Here is a 23,420-nt window from a genome sequence, read left to right on the forward strand (position 1 = left end):
AAAGGTTATTTATTGAGACAGACTGAATTTTGCAGCTATTGTTAAAGTTGCAAAACAACGAAGCATGGGACAGAGTCAGGGAGAAATTTCTGGAACAGCAATGGGATATCAGCTCCGCCCAAGGCATAATGGATAACAGCAACAACTGGGAAAAAAAGAGACATAACATTTTACAAAGACAGGAAGAAACACCACAGACAGAATAATTGCCACACACATGAGGAACAAGGATATAGTTTGAGTGTCTCACTTGTAGTTCTATAAATCATTTAATGTGTCAACACGCATAGAAGTTATTAATATTGCAGTTATTGTATAAGGGATTATCATTATGACTGGAATGTAATTGAAATTATTGAGATTTTGGAATGCAGAAATAAAGAAAATCATCAATCAATTCTAGCACTTGGGGGACCCCCTAAATTATATAATTCAGTATAAGGATGATTGGTATTAGTAATTGTATTATAGATTGGTATTGTTATAATGAAGCTATTATTAGATTGTAATTGAAAACTAATAAAAATTATTATCCCCAAAAAAAAGAAACAGGAGGAAAATTGCCAGTTTTTGATTAAATGTCTGAAACCGAAATTAATCCAGCAAAGACAAATCGAACAAGGCTAAATAAAAAGCAGAATGACCCTTCTGGAGAGGAAATCCAGAATACCAGTTTGGGTCACTTCTCCATAGTTGAATAAGGGGTCTCTTCTCCAGCCCCTGGGACACATAATCATAAAGAGGGACCAACAGCGCTTCATGGACTCTTCTTACCTGTGTTCCTAACAGATCCTTCTGTAAGAGCAGCCACCAGCTTCAGTGTCCTATTGGTGAGCTCTCTTTCCTTCGCCTGATCCTGATAGGCTGCTTGGTTTCCACCTGGATAGAAAGAAACCAGACCAATTGCCTCAGCAACAACGCTTCTTATGGAGGAGGGCCATTTCTAAAATCAAACAGGAAAACCAGTTCCCGAAAGGAAACAATGCCATCTCATGAGGAACTGGTAAGGGCTGTTGAAGCTGAACAGGTGAGCAACAAGGAAGTAGAGGAATGCCACTATCTGACTGAGGTGTAAAGGTAAAGGTAAAGGTAAAGGAGCCCTGACAGTTAAGTCCAGTCACGAACGACTCTGGGGTTGCAACGCTCATCTCGCTTTACTGGCCGAGGGAGCCAGCGTTTGTCCACAGACAGTTTTTCCGGGTCATGTGGCCAGCATGACTAAGCCGCTTCTGGCGAAACCAGAGCAGCACATGGAAACGCCATTTACCTTCCCCCCAGACCGGTACCTATTTATCTACTTGCACTTTGACGTGCTTTCGAACTGCTAAGTTGGCAGGAGCTGGGACCGAGCAACAGGAGCTCACTCCGTCGTGGGGATTCGAACCGCCGACCTTCCGATTGGCAAGTCCTAGGCTCAGTGGTTTAGACCACACAATGATAAAAAGGACCCCTGACCATTAGGTCCAGCCGTGAATCTGGGGTTGCAACACTCATCTCGCTTTCTTGGCCGAGGGAGCCGGCATACAGCTTCCGGGTCATGTGGCCAGCATGACTAAGCCGCTTCTGGAGAACCAGAGCAGCGCACGGAAACGCCGTTTACCTTCCCGCCAGAGCGGTACCTGTTTATCTACTTGCACTTTGACGTGCTTTTGAACTGCTAGGTTGGCAGGAGCAGGGACCGAGCAACGGGAGCTCACCCCATCACGGGGATTCGATCCGCCGACCTTCTGACTGGCAAGCCCTAGGCTCTGTGGTTTAACCCACAGCACCACCCGCGTCCCTACACAATGATAAGGGAGCAGGTTCAATGACAAGGCAGGTTCAGAAGAAAGTAGCAGAGCCATGAATGGAGGAAACACTCTGTGGCTACATCAGGCAAAGACTAACATCAGCTGTTGATAGGGATGGTGGGCAAATCTGGCAATTTTGGTTTCTGTTTTTCTCATTTTTCCAGGCTTGAGTCCAGCTATCCACATTTCCACATCCATTTGCAAATTTTTTTAAAGTCCCAATGAAAATTTATCGGCATTCAGGTACAGATTTCTGCTAATACACACAGAGAATCATAGAATCATAGATTTGGAAGGGACCACAGAGGTCATCTTCTCCAACCTCCAACCAATCTTTTTGCCGAACTTGGGGCTCAAACCCATATTTGTATGCAAATTTCACCTAATATAGATATAGATATCCACAAGACAACATCCTCTAGTGTTTGTTATTTTCACTAATATACACATTCATTAAAAAAAGTAAAGGTAAGGACTCCATGACGGTTAAGTCCAGTCAAAGGCGACAATGAGGGTGTGGTGCTCATCTCGCTTTCAGGCCGAGGGAGCCGGCATTTGTCCACAAACAGCTTTCCAGGTCATGTGGCCAGCAGGACTAAACCGCTTCTGGCACAACAGAACACCGTGACGGAAACCAGAGCACACAGAAACGCCATTTACCTTCCCGCCACAACCTATTTATCTACTTGCACTGGTGTGCTTTCGAACTGCCAGGTTGGCAGGATCTGGGACCGAACAACGGGAGCTCACCCCGTCTCAGGGATTCGAACCACCAACCTTCTGATCAGCAAGCCCAAGAGACTCAGTGGTTTAGACCACAGCGCCACCAGCGTCCATGCTGCCTGGCTGAAACTGCACTACATAGAGCAGCCTTTCTCAACCTGTAGGTCCCCAGATGTTGTTGAACTACAACTCCCATCACCCCTAGCTAGCAAGCCCAGAGCTCAGGGATGATGGGAGTTGTAGTCCAACAACATCTGGGGACCCACAGGTTGAGAACCGCTGACATAGAGAGAGGTGTGGTTAATGCATTGTACCGTATTTTTTGCTCTATAAGACTCACTTTTTCCCTCCTAAAAAGTAAGGGGAAATGTGTGTGCGTCTTATGGAGCTAATGCAGGCTGCGCAGCTATCACAAAAGCCAGAACAGCAAGAGGGATTGCTGCTTTCACTGCACAGCGATCCCTCTTGCTGTTCTGGCTTCTGAGATTCAGAATTATTATTTTTTCTTGTTTTCTTCCTCCAAAAACTAGGTGCATCTTGTGGTCTGGTGCATCTTATAGAGCAAAAAATACGGTACCTTTCTTTCTCAATATCTTCGCCTCTTTGCGTAGTTGTGCGAGTAGCATTCCCAAGAGCCCTGAGTCTCTGAAGATATCTGTGAAGAGCAGGTCCCTCTTGGTGATGCTGTGGAGGCAGCGCAGAGCAAGTGCAGTGCACAGTGGATCAGGACTCTCCTTGATCAAGCCCTGAACATCCTTTAGGATCTCGTGGGGGATGTACGAGAGATCCAGCACCAAGGACTCCACCAACTGGAAGAACTGTCTCTGGACCAGCATGGGCTTGAGGGGGATGATGCCCACAAACTGGGAAATGGGCTGCAGAGACCACTCCAGGAGGAAAAAGTTCATGGGGTTCCAGGTCCAGATATCTTTCAGGGCCAGTAAGATGTGCCGGCAGAGCTCTGCGTTGCTCGATTTCCGAAAAAGGGATTCTAGCACCTGGAAGGCTTTCAGGTTTTTCACTGTATTTCCTGTGGGGGAAAAACAAGAACATCAGCAATTTCTCTGGTATTCTCCCAGGGTGATTATTTGCAACCACTCCTTTTTTTAAATAAAAAGTCTTAACAGCCCTCTTCCTAAGACATTATTGGGGGAAATCTAGCAAGCTTTGCTGTCATGTAAATGCTATGGAAATTAATGTCCATGGTCCTGCTGCAATGTTTGGTATGTAGCCTTTTCAGGGCACTTAAACGAGAGGTGCTTCCATTGAGGAAGCCCGCATTAGATGGGGATTCTCAAAGCATGACCACTTCTGGTCCAAATGTTCAGAATTAAAACTGTTACTGTTTGAAGGCACACGCTTATCTTTTTTGTATATAATTTTGATTAAATTTTCTGTTTTGCACTTTAAAACACTCATTTTTACATCATTAAAATATCAATGACTTCCCTTCTTCTCCTTCCATGGTTCATTTTGCATATCACAAATCCCTGCACATTTTACAAAAACTATACCGTTCAGTATTCCATTATTGTATCCATCAAAACTTATTTACACTGTTGGATTTATCTTAATGCTGCTAACGTTTTCAGCTGTACACTATTATTTCCCACGTAGTCAATAAACATTTTCCAATCTTCTTTAAGCGTATGTTCTTCTTGTTCTTTTATTTTTCTATATGTTAAGTCTGCAAGTTGTGCCTATTCCGTCAACTTAAGTTGTCATTTTTCTTTGGCTGGGACTTCGCTCGTTTTCCATTTTGGGGCTAACAAAACACAGGCTGCAGTAGCAGCAAACCTAAATAATTTTTTTGACACCTGGGAATTTCAGTCTGAATTATCCCCAACAGAAAGGACTCTGGGTTTTTTTTTTGGGGGGGGGAGTGCTTTAAAACATTTTTTCCAATTAATTATGGAAATGACCCATAACGAAGGAACACACTTCTGATCTCTTTTTTATGTTGCGAACCAACTACTCTTGGCAGCCATGGAAGTGTTGAATGCCTGATTTCTTCTCACTTTTTCACAGGCTGTGTTTAAATTCCTGGTTGCATGTCCCCACAAATCATAAAGGTAAAGGTAAAGGGACGTCTGACCATTAGGTCCAGTCGTGGCCGACTCTGGGGTTGCGGCACTCATCTCGCTTTATTGGCCGAGGAAGCTGGCGTACAGCTTCTGGGTCATGTTGGGGCCAGCATGACTAAGCCACTTCTGGAGAACCAGAGCAGCGCACGGAAATGCCGGTTACCTTCCCGCCGGAGCGGTACCTATTTATCTACTTGCACTTTGATGTGCTTTTGAACTGCTAGGTGGGCAGGAGTAGGGACCGAGCAACAGGAGCTCACCCCGTTGCGGGGATTTGAACGGCCGACCTTCCGATTGGCAAGTCCTAGGCTCTGTGGTTTAACCCACAGCGCCACCCGCATCCCCTTTCACATTTTCATGCCATGCAGCCAAATTCCCTCACATCATTGGCCACATGATACATACCTGGAGAAGTGGACTGTTTAGCACTGAATTGCGGCAGCTGGGGAGGTGTAATATTGCCTGAAACCTTCAGTTCTGTTTTCCCACAAACAGTCAGTTGTGCCAGGAAATCCAGCATTTCTTTAACACTGGCGTCTTCTTTGCTGCTCAGCAGCCCTTCATATCTGGAAACGTAGATGGAGAACTTAGTTATCACATGTGGAAACAGCAACTGGGCACCTCACTGCCACTGCTGCAGTGCAGAATTCCCAAGAAGACATATATGAGAGAAGGAACAGCTAAAGATACAAAGGCTGAAATTAGGACTGACTAATTCAAGACCAGGGAGGAGATACCGGTAATCAGACTAGCTATGACATCATGTTGTCCAGATAGTGATGGGAGGAACAGTTGAGTCTGGTTTCTTCTGTAGACCTAACTGATCCCCACCCTTGGACAGAGGTGCAGATTGGAACACAATTCACTGGGGAGGGGGGAATATGGCAAGGGGAGCCTTTAATCTATACCAGATTATTGTTTTTTAAAAAAGAATCCGGGGACACTTTTTTTAAAAAAAAAAGAGGAAGAAAAAGTTATTTTTTTAAAAAAAGTAGTAGTAGTAATAATAATAATAATAATAATTTATTTATACCCCGCCCATCTGGCTGGGTTTCCCCAGCCACTCTGGGCGGCTTCCAACAAAACACTAAAATACAATAACCTATTAAACATTAAAAGCTTCCCTAAACAGGGCTGCCCTTTAGAAGTCTTCTAAAAGTTTGGTAGTTGTTTTTCTCTTTGACGTCTGGTGGGAGGGCGTTCCATAGGGCAGGTGCCACTACCGAGAAGGCCCTCTGCCTGGTTCCCTGTAACTTGGCTTCTCGCAGTGAGAGAACCGCCAGAAGGCCCTCGGCGCTGGACCTCAGTGTCCAGGCAGAATGATCTTCACTTCTGCGGTCTCCTCTGTCATTTGGCCTTCTTCTGGGTCCCGGCCTGCTCTCTAGGAGTGATAGCCACCATGGAATAGGCTCGGGTCGGGCCTGGCCTTGGCCATATGTCTTTGCCCTCCCAGTGCTCTCCTACCTCTCCTCAGCAGCGACAACATGGCAAGGTCGGGGCTCCCTCTTTTTTCTCCTTCCTCTTTCTCTCTCTTTCTCTCTCTTTCTTCTCTTCTCCTCTTTCTCCCTGTGTCAGCTCTGGAGTTTTCCTGGCCCCAGAGAGCCACTGGGCAGTCAGCCAATTGGCCGGACACTCTTGCTCCTGTCTCAATTTGGGTCATGGGGGGGGTCAGCGGTTCCCCCAGTTGATGCACCGGGCGTCCCCAGTTCCCCCTCGGCAGTGGCAGTGGCAGTCTCAGCAGCCCGGAGCCAGCCTGGTAGAGCAATTGGCTCTGGCTGGCTTCAGGAGCTGTTCGCTGCCGTGGCGCCCGCCATTTTGCCTCGCCGGAAGTCCCCATATGATGTGTCTTGTGCTGTTGAACCAATCACACAACATTCATTCCCTACTAATAAATCTACAACACTTCAAATAAAAATCCGGTGACATTAAATGAAATCTGGGGACGTTCCGGGGACAGATTTTGACCGGCAACAGATTTGTAAATCCAGGTACTGTCCCCGGGAAACGGGGATGTCTGGTAACCATACTTTAATCTCCCCTTTTGAACAATGAACAGCTGCTTAAAACAACTAGCCTGGTGCTCCTCTTGTCGTGATTTAAATAGTTCCACCATATTGGTTGAAAAGAGTTAATAGCTCTCTACCCAAAATAAAAACGCAGAACCAAAACAAAATTGAACTCATCAGAGCTCTCCCTCTCTAGGTCAGGAATTTAGAAGAAGCAGACATGTTAGAAAACCCAGAAATCTGAATGTTGGATGTAAACTCGGGATTGGGGCTCTTGGGTTCTCTGCCAAACATATCGATTTGGTCTTTAAAGGACCAAAATGCAGCTCACTGTGGTGTAACAGAGACCCAACAATTAAATTTGCAACCATAGTAGGAAATAAAGTGAAGTTAGGGCTCATCCAGACTTCCCTTTGTGCCATGTTTCTCAGCACAGGGCTGTGCTTTCATAGAAATGTAGAGTTGGAAGGGGCTATGAGAGTCATCTGGGACGCGGGTGGCGCTGTGGGTTAAACCACAGAGCCTAGGACTTGCCAATCAGTAGGTCGGCGGTTCGAATCCCAGCGATAGGGTGAGCTCGTGTTGCTTGGTCCCTGCTCCTGCCAACCTAGCAGTTCAAAAGCACGTCAAAGTGCAAGTAGATAAATAGGTACCACTCCAGTTGGAAGGTAAACGGCGTTTCCATGCACTGCTCTGGTTCGCCAGAAGCGGCTTAGTAATGCTGGCCACATGACCCGGAAGCTGTATGCCGGCTCCCTCGGCCAATAAAGCGAGATGAGCGCCACAACCCCAGAGTCGGCCACCACTGGACCTAATGGTCAGGGGTCCCTTTACTTTATATGAGAGTCATCTAGTCCAACTTCCTGCAAATGCAGGACTCTTTCAACCAATGTGGGGCCCCAACCCACAACCTTGAGATTAAGAGTCTCATGCTCTACTGAGCTTTTTGTCAAATGGAACTCTAGAGCTTCACGTCCAGGCACTTTGGGTTTTTTGCCCCAGCCCTTTCCCTGAAAAAACAACGGCAGCTATTTACCACTGAATTGGAGCAAAACCCAGTTCTGCAGAAAACCCAAATTGCCGTTAGTTTCTGCTCAGCGTTAAAGAGGTGGCTTTCCTCTTCCTAACGAAAGAGTCAGGGCAAAAATAAAAGCAGAGTTTGGACACGGATCAAGAAAGTATGGACTTGTGGCTAGAAAGCTTGAGTCCTAAGAAGCACGCATTAATGAAACCAAGAGTCTCACGACAAAATACAATAGAATTACTCAACGAAAAAAGACACAGTCATCACTCTATGACAACCAACAGGCTGTATCAACAGACTTGCCTGAGAAACACTTTCAGCAGGAGCTGATAGCCCCCGTTGTTCTCAAACTCCAAAAGCAAGGCAGGAGAGATCAGGTACGAATCCCTCACAAAGCACAGGATGATGTTGATTGCTTCGCATACAACACGAGGAGACAGGGAGTCAGCAAGCTTGGACAAATTCTGAATGGAAATTTTGATGCAATCCATAGCTAGAAATAATAATTAAAAAAGCAAAACAGGTAAATATTAACTACGGAAGCTCAACACTTCCACTTTCAGTACCCAAGGGTATGTCCAAGACTGGGTAAATCAGACCACTACTTCTTGGCCAGCACTACAATACATCTTGTGGATCGAATGCCATAAATTAATTCCCTGCTATCGCATCACTTATTTTGTCTGTCCTGAATCGCCTGCCAACTGATTTCATTTTTTCTTTGGATGACTCATATAGGACGACAGGGAGAAAGTCTTCTTTCTCTCCACTTTCTTTATGCTATGCATCATTTTATAAAGCTCTTTCATGTCCGCCTTCCCTTACTCATCTTCTCCCCCCCCCCCATAACAATGTCCAAATATATCCCTTCCTCATAGTGGAGTTGTTCCAGACCCCTGATCATTTGGGTTGCCTTTTCCTACGCTGTACAACACCCTTTTTGAGATACAGTAACCAAAACAATATGCCTTTTTCCTAAAGCTTCTGCAACGTAGGCTTACGTAATGATGTTACAATGATAGCAGTTTTATTTTCAGTCCTTTTGCTAATAATCCCTATCATATAATTAGGGCTGGGCAAGACATCAATATATCATCCAAAATCGGTTTTGGGTGTCCATATTGTGATATCGGTTTCATACTTTTTGACCTGGCAATGTATCACCAATCATGTGTGTTAGGGCTGATTTTGGAAGATACATTGATGTATTGTCCAGCCCTAATAGATCAATATATTCTTCAAAACCAGCTTCAAGTCCATACCATGATCATTGGTTTCATAATTTTTGATATCACAATATATTGTGAATCATGAGATGTGTGTGTTATGCAATCATCACAATGTGATGAAAACAGTGAAACCAGCCAATGTCTCTACCTAGCTCCATCCTTATTGCAGACATTGTGATATATCGGTATATCATGATGTTTAGCTGCTGATATATCGCAAAGTTGAAAACCAGACATCAACTAGCCCTACATATAATCTGCTTTCTTCACAGCTGCTGCACTCTTCAATGAAGTCTATGTGGGAAGCACCTTATGGCAGGCATAGGCAAACTCCCGTCCTCCAGATGCTTAGGACTACAATTCCCATCATACCTAGCTAACAGGACCAGTGGTCAGGGATGGTGGGAATTGCAGTCCCAAACATTTGGAGGGTCAGAGTTTGCCTATGCCTGCCTTATGGGATATCATTCACTTCTTAGCCCTGGGAAATAATCTTTGAACCCAAACAACAGCAATAGAGATCCACGATATCTATGATAGGTCATCTCCATCTCATAAGTAGAGAAGAACATGGTTCTTTTTACCTTGCAAGTATGAAATTGTGTTTCTGGACTGGGCCTTTGAAATTGTTCGGAGCACTTGGCTTGTGGGGCCTTTCCAGGAAGGGCTACCTCGGTCCCAAAAGGAGGCTGCTGCTATGATTAGAGACTGAAGGTCAGTAGCCACGAGAAGCTCCTCCACCCCTTGGTCTTCTGCATAAATGTTGAGCATTGTCTGGAAGCAAAGAACAACTGGAAGAATCAGATGCTATTAGCCAAGCAGACCCTTCCCTGGGCTTAAACACAATAACACCACATCCTGCTTTGAGATATTTTCCCCATCCTGAGATGCTCAGATGCTCCATTTGAATTAGGTAGCACTGTTGGCTTTTTGCAGTATGGTAGCGCTGCAGAGAGCTTGCCGGGGAGACCATGCATTAAAAAGGGAGGACTCAAAAAGCACTTAAAGAAGGTTTTAATAAGAAAAACAAAAACTCCATTTACACTAAATACATCAACAAACCAAACCAGACCCAACCACCAACCCATCCCCCAGGGTAATGGGAGAGCTAGGTGCTGCTCCTTATATACTACACCCAGATGCTGACACACCTTAATCAAATACAACTCAGCAGCACCTGCTATGTTACACAGCTGTAAAGCTGGGTCTCGTTATCTTGCTCTGGCCCTTGCTCTGGCCCCTTAAAGACATACACATGGAGTGGAACAATGATGAACCTTTACATTTAAAGAAACCATTCAACATTTCCCCTGCGGTTCATCTTTGTGAAACAAAAACATAAAGCATACTTTGTACATGTTTTTCATGTGTAACCTTTGGAAGTGCTTTAGTAAAAATGTCCGCAATTTGATTGTCACCTGGAACATATTTAAATACAACCATTTCATCAGCAATTAGTTTCTTTACAAATTCTAAACGTAATCTTAAGACTCTAGTGCGCTGCGTATTGGTCTCTGAACACAGGATAGCAAGTCCACTCTGGGAATCAAGGTAAACTTTTACTGGTAGTGTTACTTGCATCTGTAGGTCTGCAAATACTTGCAGATACTATTCTACATCACGAGTGGCCTGAACGCATGCACATAATTCACTCTCTGTTGTAGAGAGACAAATAATGGTTTGTGTCTGGGACTTCCATTCAAATGGACAACCGTTATAACAAAACACCATACCAGACACACCCCTGCAATTATTTTGTTCCACAGCATGAGATGCATCGCAGAAAATTTCAAAACCTTTATCAATACTGGGTGTAAACTGCAACCTATAATGTTTGGTATGTTTAAGGTACATTACCACTCTCTTAAGAGCAGAGAAACATTGTGTAGTGGGCTTTTCCACATTGTGATGCATCTTTTAACAAAAGCTTAACTGTTTCATATTTTACACTTGGCGAATAGCACAAATCATAATCTTCGCCTGGAATTTGTTGAAAACCTCTAGCAACTAGTCTTGCCTTGTACCTTACAACTTCATTTTTGTCATTCATTTTAACTCTATAAACCCATTTTGAATCAATAAGTCTCATATCTGGGGTTTGTGGTACGAGAGACCAAGTGTTATACTCTTTTAAAGAAGCTATCTCAGAGTTCATAGCTTTATACCAATTTACAGCTTGGTGCTTAGGTAAATTCTGAACATCATTGTAGCTTTTTGGCTCAAAAACCACCTTATTGGCATACACAGTATTAAAATGTTCATCTGCGAAACGTTGTGGATTCTGCCTCTTTCTATCTAAACGTCTCAGTCCGGAAGGAGAGTCAGACTCCTCAGACTTAATGGGACTCAGTGAACTACTAGTTTCAGGTTGTAAATTATCATTGTCAGACTGAAGAGGTGCCTGTAGGCTAAGCTCACGGTCAGAAAACTAAAGAGAATCTAACCTCCCCTCAGATGCCTGTGACTTTAAATCATCAAACAAATTATCAGATTCAACAGGCTTTTTGTCTTTTTCTATTAATTCAGAATCACCATTTCCTCCTGCTGCTGCTGCTGCTTCCTCTTCTTCCTCAGTATCATTTATACCATCAGTATCTTGGAAAACAGCAACCCCATTCCAATTTACAGTTTGTATCATGCTTCTGGTAATATGAAATTTGCCAGTTGCTGGTATATAAATTCTGTACGCCCCCTGCTGGTAGCCCATTAATTTTCCCTGAACACGTTCACCCAATTTCTGCTTAGCGGGATAATGCATAATTACATCTGAACCCCAAATGCGTAGGTATTTCAGATTAGGGCGTTTTTTAAACAGCTTCTCATAGGGGGTGACATCTAAATCAGAATGATAACTGCGATTTCTAACATAACAAAAAGCATGGAGTGCTTCAGCCCAAAAGTCTTTGGGCAGATTAGCATCGTGCAGATAAGTTTTAACCCCTGCCTGCAAGTCACGCTGCACAACTTCAACAAGCCCATTTTGCCAGGGACTTCGGGGGCAAGATAACTCATGAGTAGTCCCCTGCACTTCCAGGAATTTCTCAAAATCTTCAGAAACAAATTCCCCGCCCCGGTCAGAAAACAGGTTCTTAATAGGTTTGTTAAAGTGCGTTTTTACCCAGTTGCAAAAAACCTTGTACTTCTCAAATGCTTGGGACTTCTCAGCTATTGCATAAGTCCAACAATATCTACTATACTGGTCTATCAGAGTAAGCCAGTACTTTGAACCTCCTAATGAGGGTGGGAGTGGCCCAACTAAATCACAATGTACACGCTCAAATGGCTCAGTTACTTTCCTATCTGAGCACCTACCCTTGCGTGCAACCTTAATCTTATTCTTGCAACAGGATAGACACTGCATAAAGAATTTGCATGGTTTTAAGTTGAGGCCATTGACAATATTCTTTGTCTTAATAACATCAGGAAATTCAGGTGTCCCAGAATTCTGTGCACCACGTGGATACACCCAGAATGTGGCCTTACATTCCTCAACCCCTGGCTTGACTGTGCTACTGTGCAGTTTATAGGAGATTGGGAGTAGGTGCGAAAATACAGTCTATATAAACCATCAGATTCCCGGGCATACAATAGACGTTTGTTCCCCTCAAAAAACTCACACATAGACTTTAAGAAACTCACAGTTATGCCTTGACGGGCAAAGCACCTTACTGACAATAAATTGTCCACTGACGGGCAGTAAATGCAGTTCGCTATTGTAATGTTTAAAGAGTCAAGTTTAACGGTACCCCTGCCAAGCGACTGCAAGACTTGTGAATTGGCTAAATGTACATTACCAATTTCCTCTTCGAAAGAAATAAACAAGCTTCGATCATTGCAGATATGCTGAGATGCTCCTGAGTCGACAACAAAAGACTTCCACTTGGCATCTTTAATTCTTTTACGATCTTTAGTCCGAGCGTGAAAAGCTCGCGGCTCGTTTCTGTCTCTACTATACGATGCCGGCTGCTGGGCTGACGACCGTGATTGACGAACAGAAACAGGCTTAGGAGTACTTTGCTTTCTTTCGGATCTGCAGTCCCTTGCAAAATGTCCTTGCTTATTGCAGAACCAACAACGCTTTGCAGCTTTAAATGCAGTTGTATCACCACAGGTTTGCATATGGCGTTCCTCATTCTTTCTGGAAACAGGAGTGCTTATGGCACAAGCCTCCCTTCTATCCAACTCGCCCATTAATCTTGCCGTTACCCCTTCCACAGTTAATTGTGCTGGTGGAACGGCAGATATCTGGCTAGCTATACCATCAAAGTCCTCATTAAGGGAACAAAGGATGATAAAAACATACTGAATATCAGGTATCTCCATGTCCCTTTGAATTAATTCGCAGCGTATTGCCTCTAGACGTCTCAAGTGTGCTGCCAAATCACCACCAGGCTGCAACTTCGTCTGGTACAACTGCTTGAAAAACGTCAATGCAGACGCTGACTCTTTTCTAACATGCACTGCTGCAAGACTGTCCCACATTTCTTTGGCAGTTTTCTTATTTCTTATATAGACTACTTGCTGGTCGCTGACTGCCAAATTAATTATCGCCCTGGCTTTTGCATCTCCTTTCGACCAAGCATTAGTTACAGGGTCAGGAGGGTCATCAGTTACATAGGTCCATACTTCTCTAGAGGTCAAAAGTGCCTCCACCCAAAAAGACCATAAACTATAGTTCTCATCTGTTAGCTGTGGGAAGACCAGAGCCTTCTCAGCTTCAGGAACCCGGTCAACCATTCTGGAACTCTTCCAGACCCACAAAAACTACGCTAACAGGAGAAGGAGTTTTCAAACCTTTCTCAGAGTCCAAAAATATGCAGTCATCCACTCAGCAGCTGGGCCCATAACCAAAGATGTTGGCTTTTTGCAGTATGGTAGCGCTGCAGAGAGCTTGCCGCGGAGACCATGCATTAAAAAGGGAGGACTCAAAAAGCACTTAAAGAAGGTTTTAATAAGAAAAACAAAAACTCCATTTACACTAAATACATCAACAAACCAAACCAGACCCAACCACCAACCCATCCCCCAGGGTAATGGGAGAGCTAGGTGCTGCTCCTTATATACTACACCCAGATGCTGACACACCTTAATCAAATACAACTCAGCAGCACCTGCTATGTTACACAGCTGTAAAGCTGGGTCTTGTTATCTTGCTCTGGCCCTTGCTCTGGCCCCTTAAAGACATACACATGGAGTGGAACAATGATGAACCTTTACATTTAAAGAAACCATTCAACAAGCACTGCAGATGGTGACAGCAGACACAAAATTAAAGGTCGCCTGCTTCTTGGGAGAAAAACGATGACAAACCTAGACAGCATCTTAAAAAGCAGAGACATCTCCTTGCCGACAAAGGTCTGTGGTTTTCCCAGTAGTGATGTATGGAAGTGAGAGCTGGACCATAAAGGCTGATTGCCAAAGAATTGATGCTTTTGAATTATGGTGTTGGAGGAGAGAGTCCCATGGACTACAAGAAGATCAAACCTCTCCATTCTGAAGGAAATCAGCCCTGAGTGCTCACAGGAAGGACAGATCCTGAAGCTGAGGCTCCAATACTTTGGCCACCTCATGAGAAGAGAAGACTCCCTGGAAAAGACCCTGATGTTGGGAAAGATGGAGGGCACAAGGAGAAGGGGACGACAGAGGACAAGATGGTTGGATAGTGTTCTCGAAGCTACCAGCATGAGTTTGACCAAACTGCGGGAGGCAGTGGAAGACAGAAGTGCCTGGCGCGCTCTGGTCCATGGGATCACGAAGAGTCGGACATGACTAAACAACAACAACAAGCCCTACCTGCACAAACATTTCCTGTGCCTGATGTTCGGATTGACTCATCCCAGTGTTTCCACCAGCTTCCTCCAGGGGAAAGGCGAAGAAGAAATATAGACACTGGAACAGGGCGACCGGGAGCCCAGATTTGATTATACTCCACCGGGTTCCTCGTTCCTGGATATGGGAAAGCAAAGCTGATTGCATTAACCCTCATTTAAGGGCTTCTATCCTACCAGCCTCTTTCAGGTGTAGAAAACAGTCCTGTGAGAAAAGCTGGAAAGAGAGTTATGTTCGCCTGGAGAAGAGAAGGCTGAAGGCGAAGAGTTGTTAGGCTGAGGCAACAGATCAGCTGGTACTTAAACTAGAATATGACAAGTGCCAGGGGCGGCCCAAGATGTTTTGGCATCTGAGGAGACCCCAAAAAACAGTGCCCCCTCCCCACCAGAAAAGAAGGGGCGAGGAATCAACGTCAGGAACAACGGGGGAATAAAGATCTACATCAGGATCTGCTGCCCCTGCTGCCTGAGTTCGGTCGCCTCACCTTGCCCCATGTATGAGCCGGCCCTGGCAAACACATACACTGCCACAGGTATAACTGATTAGAGGGTGTTGTGAGGCAGAGGTCTTAATTCGAACCACAAACAGGGCTTGTCAGAGCCTAGGACTGCAGACACCCACAGCTCAAGGAGCTAGCAGTGACCCTAGTGGAGTATGGTGGGCCACAGCTATCTTCATATTGGAGGTAGAGGTAAAGGGACCCCTGACCATTAGGTCCAGTCATGGCTGACTCTGGGGTTGCAGCGCTCAGCTCACTTTATTGGCCGAGGGAGCCGGCGTACAGCTTCCGGGTCATGTGGCCAGCATGACTGAGCCACTTCTGGCGAACCAGAGCAGCACACAGAAACGCCGTTTACCTTCCCACCGGAGTGGTACCTATTTATCTACTTGTACTTTGACGTGCTTTCGAACTGCTGGGTTGGCAGGAGCAGGGACCGAGCAACAGGAGCTCACCCCATCACAGGATTCGAACCGCTGACCTTCTGATTGGCAAGTCCTAGGCTCTGTGGTTTAACCCACAGCGCCACCCGCGTCCCATCATATTGGAGGTACTGGCCTAAATAAACATTGAAGATCACCCTCTCGCTCTTCTTACCATCCTGCACTCTTTCCATGGCTGCTGCCCAATCTGTAAAAGCGTTCTGGTATGGACAGCACTGGCCTGTGGGGTGGGGAGCAGGCATGGAGCCACCTTCCTGGCCGTGGTGATGCAGTTTATTTAAATGGGGCTGGCACGGGACAGGGCAGCAGCAGGGTTGTGGCAGTATAGGGCAGACTAGATAAGCTCTGCTGGTGTGCCCACACAGCCTCAGGACTCATCCACCCTCATCCTGCTGTTTTGTCCTGGGGAAAACCGGAGCAAACAGCAATTTGGGTTTCCCCATATTGCTGCAACTTAGAACGAAAGAGCGGGTTTTCCCTGAGTAAGGAGCAAGGCAAGGGGAAAACCACTTGCTCCCATGCCTAGAAAGTGCAGGTCATGAAGAAAACCACTTGGACCTAGACTTTCAAGCCATGGGGCAAGCAGCTGGGGGGACGAGCCCTCAGCCTCACCACTGCCCTAAATAAGCAGCAATCGGTTAGGTATGCAGAGACCTAACTTCTTCAGCTAGAAGTTTTCAAACTTCGTAACAATAGGACCTTAAGAAACCGAACTTTCTTAAACTAAAGCCACTTCCAACCTGAAGAGGAGGTGGGATTGCGGGAGTCCCAGCCCCCGCGCGATTGGGGGAACCCCCAGCCGTGTCACCCCCTGGCCAGCCAATCGGCTGGCTTTGGAGGTGTGGCCCGCCAGATTTAAACGCAGGCACGGCCAGGGATCTCCTTCTTTTCCCCCATACCAGCTGTTCCTGTTTCCCACTCTCCCACCCTTTAAGCTTTTCGTTCCTTGACCATGCTATGGACCTTGGTTGGTCACCGTTGAGGGGCCTGGTAGGAATTTTTCCACTTGGCAAATTGGCACCAGCCATTTGGTTTTCACCTACCTCATAGCAAATCGTCACAACTTTCTTGGTAATGGTGGTTAGGCATTGGTATTGTTTTGTAGATGGAAGAGGGGAGGAAGCGCCATCACCTGCCCCGCATATTGAAGGGTAGTCTGTTAATGGATTCCGGGGGGCGTGGCCCCGTCCGAAGCCTATTGAGGTGAGGGCCTAAGGCACGCCCCTGAGCGGTGACCCCGGGGGAGTTCCTAGTTGATGTGCATCAGCAGGACTCCCCCTACTGGTGGTTAACCCTTCCCGGTCTTCAAGCAGACAGGCTGAAGCCGGATAGTCTGTTAGGACCAATGCCTAAGCCAATAGCGCTCATCACCTGTAACCAATAAAGTTGTGGCCATATTTAGCCCATTAACCTTAAATAATTGTGTCATGTGTCTTTATTTCCACTGGGGGGGGGAACTCGCCACGCAATAGGTTTTGTGTAACAGCGGAATTCAATATCATTGAAGTGGAAATGGCTCTACTTTGAACTGACTCAGGTAAGTGAATGGCGCTCACAGGGTGAATTCATACCAACTCCTTCGAGTGGCAAGTCAGGGGCAGAGGAGGACAATGTTTTATCTCACCATGTGATCAAGGGAAAGTAAGTAGACAGATCTCAGGAGCACATAACCATCATCCGGCTCTTCTTCGTCCTTCCGTTGCAGAAATTGCCACACAGCCAGTTGGGCTTCTTCTGCCATTGAAGAGTAAAGGGGGGGGGACACATTGGTGGGGGAAACAGCAGAATGCTTAGGTTATTGAACAGATGCCTGCAATACAGTGGTACCTCGGGTTACAGACACTTCAGGTTACATATGCTTCAGGTTACAGACTCCGCTAACCCAGAAATAGTACCTTGGGTTAAGAACTTTGCTTCAGGATGAGAACAGAAATCGCACAGCGGCGGCATGGCAGCAGCAGGAGGCCCCATTAGCTAAAGTGGTGCTTCAGGTTAAGAACAGTTTCAGGTTAAGAACGGACCTCCGGAACGAATTAAGTACTTAACTCGAGGTACCACTGTACTCTATTCTGCTCAAGGCCCAAGAGTAGGGCTGCTACAGAACATACTCTTCTCATCCCACTGTTTGTGTCTCTGTTACTTCGATTTCTGCCCCATCCTTCAAGTACATAATCAGGGTGGCTTCACAATAAAGCATCATAAAATATCTAATACCTAAAACAACCTAAAAGCAGCAGCTCTTTAACAGTAGGTCTATAAAAGCCTTTGGTCATAGTTGGCACAGTCCTTTCTCTATGGAAATCTCCTTTCTCCTTTGGCATGGCGAGCCTTAATTGTCCAAGGAAAAGGCACCACTTTCTTCCAGCTGTCACCCACAGTGGTCTGCTCTGTGTATTCTCCCTCGGAGCTGACGTTCCTCCATCTTTATCCCTGCTACTGTCAGTCAGCTTTCCCTGGAAGGGCCTCCCCTCCAAATTTCGTTATGAACCAACACTCTGGCATGGGGATAAACAAGGAGAGCCAAGTTTGGGATAAATGAGGTCCCCATTTCACCCAGGAATATTAACTGGGCAGTAGCGTAGCATGGGTTGCTAGCAGTGCCACAGTGCCAAACAGGCAGTGTAGGCACCAGCATATGGTTCCCACGCCTTTTAGGGGCACTGCGACAACGGATCAAAATAATATTGATTTGATCTTGAAATAAAATTACATTCAAGCTTTCTTAGTTGAATATTATCCCACTAGAGCATGGGGAGGGGGCTCCCCGAGATTTCAACAGCCTACCTAGGGGCCTCCACAGGGTTGCCAGAACCCGGGGCCACATGGAGCAGGGGGTGGGAGGGAGGGGAATGGATGGAGTACACATGCGCATTCAACCGCATCACCCAGGAGATCACAACCGCAGAGATAAGAAACGCAGAGTCGGTCCATTGTCTGGTCACTTCCTGGCCTGCATGGAGAAGCCGTTTTCAACAGAGCCCAGTGACAGAAGCACACAGATGTATTGAGGCAGCTCTGGGTGTTGCCATTGTGTACTCCTAACAATTTTGTGCCCCGGACAACTGCCCCTGCGGTTGTGATGGCCTGGGATTCGGACTCGGAGGCTGAACCTGAGGGATCCCAGCCTGCACAGGAGTCCCCGCCTCCAGAACCAGCTGAGCCGGGGCTGGGGCTTGAGCCTGAAGGGTCCTCACCTGTGCTGGATCCTCAGGTGCAGGCACCAGCTGAGTCTGCTCTGGCTCCTGAGGTGATGGAGGACCCATTGCCTGCAGGTGCTCCACTCTCAGCCCCGTCAGGGGAAGCTGAGGTTGCCTCTGGGTCCGGTAACCCTCCAGCGTCTCCTGAGCTGCAGAGGCTCAGGGCAGAGAGGCGGAGGGAACTAAGTTCCCGCAGGAGGAGTGCTCGCCTCCAGGCCAGGAGAGGCAAGTCACCTGTGGACCGGGGCCGCCCTATGCCTTGGGGCAGATAAAAGCCAGCCAGCCCAAGTCCCAGGTTGCGGGAGCAACGTTGTTGGTAACCTGTTCCTGCCTGCACCCTGTCCTGCTCTCCTGCCAGAGTTCCTGACCTCACCTGACTCCCTGCCTTGGACCCTGCTTCAGCTTTGACGGACAGCCTCCATACCACACCCTTGACCTCGGACTGGACTTGGACCTCGCTGCACAGTTAACCCTCAGGACCAGCACAGTGGTCCTCTCCATGCTACACCACTGTAACTGGGGCTGCAACTCAGGTAACATGAAGAAGCAACATTCTGAAGTCAGAGTTGTTCCGCCTGGCCTTTGGCTTGGAGTCAATTTGATTCCCTCCCCCTCTTTCTTTTTCCTTTCTCCTCCTGTGATGAGGCTGCATTTTAATTTTAATTGTTTTAATGCTTTAATGTTGTATTTTAATCTTGTTTTTAAGTTGTATTCATTCAACTCGTTTTTATTATTGGTTGTTAGCCGCCCTGAGCCCGGCCTTGGCTGGGAAGGGCGGGGTATAAATAACATTTACAGTGGTACCCCGCAAGACGAATGCCTCGCAAGACGGAAAACCCGCAAGACGAAAAGGTTTTCTGTTTTGGAGGCGCTTCGCAAAACGAATTTCCCTATGGGCTTGCATCGCAAGACGAAAGCCCATAGGGAAATGCTGGCGGTCGGGAGCAAAGACTTTCGCCCACAGCCGGCCTTCAGAAGAGGACCTCTTCTGAAGGCCGGTGGGGGGCAAAAGTCTTTGCTCCCCCCCGCCTGCCTTCCCCCCGCCTGCCCCGGGCGATCTTAAAATGCTGGCGGGCGGGAGCAAAGCGTTCGCTGCCGACCCCCAGCATTTTAAAATCTCCAAGGGACAGCAGAGAAGTCTCTGTCCCGGGGAGATCTTAAAATGCTGGGGGTCGGGAGCGAAGCGCTGCCGACCCCCAGCATTTTAAAATCTCCCCGTGTCCCGGGGAGATCTTAAAATGCTGGGGGTCGGGAGCGTTCGCTGCCGACCCCCAGCATTTTAAAACGCTGTTCCGAAGCGGGGGGCGGGAACATCTGCCCCAGCTGCCCCACTTCGGAACGCTGTTCCGAAGTGGGGAGGGGGGCGGGAACAGCTGCCCCATCCGCCCCACTTCGGAACGCTGTTCCGAAGTGGGGAGGGGGGGGCGGGAACAGCTGCCCCATCCGCCCCACTTCGGAACGCTGTTCCGAAGTGGGGAGGGGGGGGCGGGAACAGCTGCCCCATCCGCCCCACTTCGGAACGCTGTTCCGAAGTGGGGAGGGGGGGCGGGAGCAGCTGCCCCATCCACCCCACTTCGGAACGCTGTTCCGAAGTGGGGAGGGGGGGCGGGAGCAGCTGCCCCATCCGCCCCAATTCGGAACGCTGTTCCGAAGTGGGGAGGGGGGGTGGGAACAGCTGCCCCATCCGCCCCACTTCGGAACGCTGTTCCGAAGTGGGGAGGGGGGGCGGGAGCACCTGCCCCAGCTGCCGGGCTTCGTAGCGCTGCTGCGAAGCCGGGCGGGGGGGTGGGAACACCTTCTGAAGGCGGGCAGGGGGCGAAAGTCTTTGCTCCCCCCTGCCTGCCTTCCCAGGGGCTTTTAAATCGCCCCGGACAGCGGAGAAGTCCTCCCCTGTCCGGGGCGATTTTAAAATGCCGCCCGCCAGCATTTTAAGATCGCCCGGACAGCGGAGAAGTCCTCCACTGTCCCGGGGTTTTTTAAAATGCTGGGGGTGGGAAGAAAAGCCCTTGTCTCCCCCCCCCCCCAGCCTTCAGAAGAGGTCCGGGGACAGACTGTCCCCGGACCTGGTCTGAAGGTGGTTTCCCTAGGAACGCATTAATTGATTTTCAATGCATTCCTATGGGAAACCGTGCATCGCAAGACTAAAAGCTCGCAAGACGAAGAGACTTGCGGAACAAATTAATTTCGTCTTGCGAGGCACCACTGTATTTATTTATTTATTTATTATTATTATTATTATTATTATTATTATTATTATTATTATTATGGTTCACCTGCAGGGTTCCCATTCAGCTTCTTCTTGATTTCTTTCGCCAGAAGCTTCGACGTCTCGCTTGCTAAAAGGTGGGTGTTTGGAAAGCAGATGTTGCCAGCTGACTGATCCCAGGCCTGAAACATAATTCGAAAATCGTAAGAATGGTGTGTGTGTCCGTTTGGTATTAATTACACTGATTTTGCTTCCCGGGCATTAATTTCCATTGCTGCTATCCTAGCAGTAACATGTAACATAATGTTTATCACCAGCCTCCCAAATCTGCTAGCAGATAATCTTGTGTGCCCTGTTTTGGCAGGCACTGTCATATTAAGCACCCTGTATTGTTTAGTTTTGCCTAGTAGAAAAAGGGGGGTAGGTGTGGGGTGAGCAGGGGTGGGGTCTATTTTTGCTTTGTAAGCGGAGAAGAGAGCTGAGGAAGTGGAGGACTTAGAGCAGAGGAAAATGGCAAGGGAATAAACCAGTAGTGGCCCTTGTGGAGGGACAGACTTGGCAGGATTTAAAGGATGACACATAACGGAGACTGCAAAATAAAATAAAAACAAAAACGTACTTGTATTTGCATCATACCTTTATGGACATTCAGCACAAGATACAACACAATTTATTTTGTACGGTGAACTTATGTCCCCCTGGCCGTGCGATTGTAACGAATAAATCGCATTTCCCCTCTGAATCATGTGGCTGTGAGTCAGAATGACTAAGGTGGCCCTGAAAATTCTATTACTTTCCTTTGGTGGGGAACTGATGGACAGGGGAAGAAGAGAAATGTTAAGACGCCTGGGTATATTTTGGAAGAGTCACCCGCCTTCATCAGAATCACATTGCAGGGGAACTTTTTGTTGTATTGGCTAAAATTCCCATGTTGCATGAAAACGAGGGCGTAAGTTAATTTCCCAAACTGCGGGGTTTAAAGGGCAGAGTGGGAGCCCACTCAAGAAAAGTCCTGTGACTATGTTTAGAAATATATCTATATATATGTTGAAAAATAATGCTGCATTTTAATCATGTGAAGCCAGTTGAAAGACTCATGAGACTTGAAAAAATGAGGAGGTTAGAAATCAAAAGTAACATGATATAGGGTAGGGATTACTGCGCCCCCCCCCCCATGTGGGATAATGACTCAAGTCAACGTGCTATGGGATTAAATTGGCCACAACTTTATTATATTTCAGATGTGGGTAGACCTTGGCTCAGGCATTGGGCGTTTATCCCTTCCCCAGTCCCAGCCGGGGATCTAGGCAACATCAGGGTTATCCAGTGGGGGGGGGGGAATGGGCCGGCTCTGGAGAACATATGTTCAAGCAGAGATAGCCACCTCCGTTACAGCGTCATCGCAGGGGAGAACACTGATGACCTCTAGGCGTACAGCCAAAGCCTCCACTCAGAAACCCCTTTAACGCGGAACCCTGGTATCGCCGCTGCAAAGAGGAAGGGGGCGTGGATCACCGCTGCACACCCCCCCCCCCCATTCAGGAAGATAGACTAAAGGATTCCGCCCAAGGCCTGATACCGCCAAAGTTGTGACGTTTTGCTACAGGAAAGGCAAAACCTGCCAATGCAGGGGAATTCCTTTCCGGCCCTTCAACAGCGACCTTGACGTAGCAGCGCCCACATACTTGTGAAGAAAAGGTTAACCTGCAAAATGAGACTTAAATGAGGGTGGGCAGTGTGGGAGAAGCTCTGGAGCCAACTGAGGATTCCCAGGTAAGATCCTCCCTCTATTGTGTGGGCAGGTAGTCCCTCCCCTACCTGGCCTGGTCTCCTTGGCAACGCTTCACCCAGGCATGATTGGACAGCTGACTGAGGTAGGCGGAGACCTCCAGGTATCCCACCTGGGGAAAGGCGAAGCCAAGCTTGTGCTGATGGAGCCGCACAGGGTCCAGGGGTTGTGCGTGTCCGTGCAAAGGGCACACCCCGTTTAATGTGAGGAGCGGTCATTCTGGTAGGGTCTGCCCTCCTCCTCCACCACTTCCCTCTCCCAATTAACCTCCTTCTCTGCAAGCTATTGCACAGACTTTGGAGAGGAAGTCTGTCCTCCTCTCTTCTCCCAATTAACCTCCGTCTCCAAACTTGCTATTTACCACTGAATCAGAGCAAATGTCAGTCGGGTTCCCCACAGATTAATGTTTGCTCCAGTTCAGCAGTAAGGAGCAGGTTCTCCTGGAGAAAACAGTGGGGCAAATGGAAAACCGCTTGGACCTGTGCCTGGAGAGCCTGCGATAAGTGAAAAACCACTCAGACCCGTGCTTTGTAGGTGTGGGGCAAGTGACATGTGGACAAGCACTCAGTGCTGGGAGGAAGCACAGAGAAAGGGAAATAAC

General features: G+C 47.4%; 1 protein-coding gene across 1 annotated transcript in view; it reads right to left on the reverse strand.

The window, feature by feature from the left end:
• WDFY4 (WDFY family member 4) overlaps positions 1-23,420 on the reverse strand; it is a 207,038-nt gene that overhangs the window by 174,420 nt on the left and 9,198 nt on the right. Inside the window, exons 3-10 of the mRNA XM_081191446.1 lie at positions 21,098-21,212; positions 17,252-17,361; positions 14,650-14,802; positions 9,441-9,630; positions 7,931-8,120; positions 5,003-5,163; positions 3,091-3,543; positions 775-879 (exon numbers count right to left, since the gene is read on the reverse strand). Coding sequence (XP_081047572.1) covers positions 775-879; positions 3,091-3,543; positions 5,003-5,163; positions 7,931-8,120; positions 9,441-9,630; positions 14,650-14,802; positions 17,252-17,361; positions 21,098-21,212 — 1,477 coding nt within the window. The remainder of the gene's footprint in view (positions 1-774; positions 880-3,090; positions 3,544-5,002; positions 5,164-7,930; positions 8,121-9,440; positions 9,631-14,649; positions 14,803-17,251; positions 17,362-21,097; positions 21,213-23,420) is intronic.

Source organism: Podarcis bocagei (genome assembly GCF_964188305.1).
Source record: "Podarcis bocagei genome assembly, chromosome: 4".
Taxonomy (NCBI): domain Eukaryota; kingdom Metazoa; phylum Chordata; class Lepidosauria; order Squamata; family Lacertidae; genus Podarcis; species Podarcis bocagei.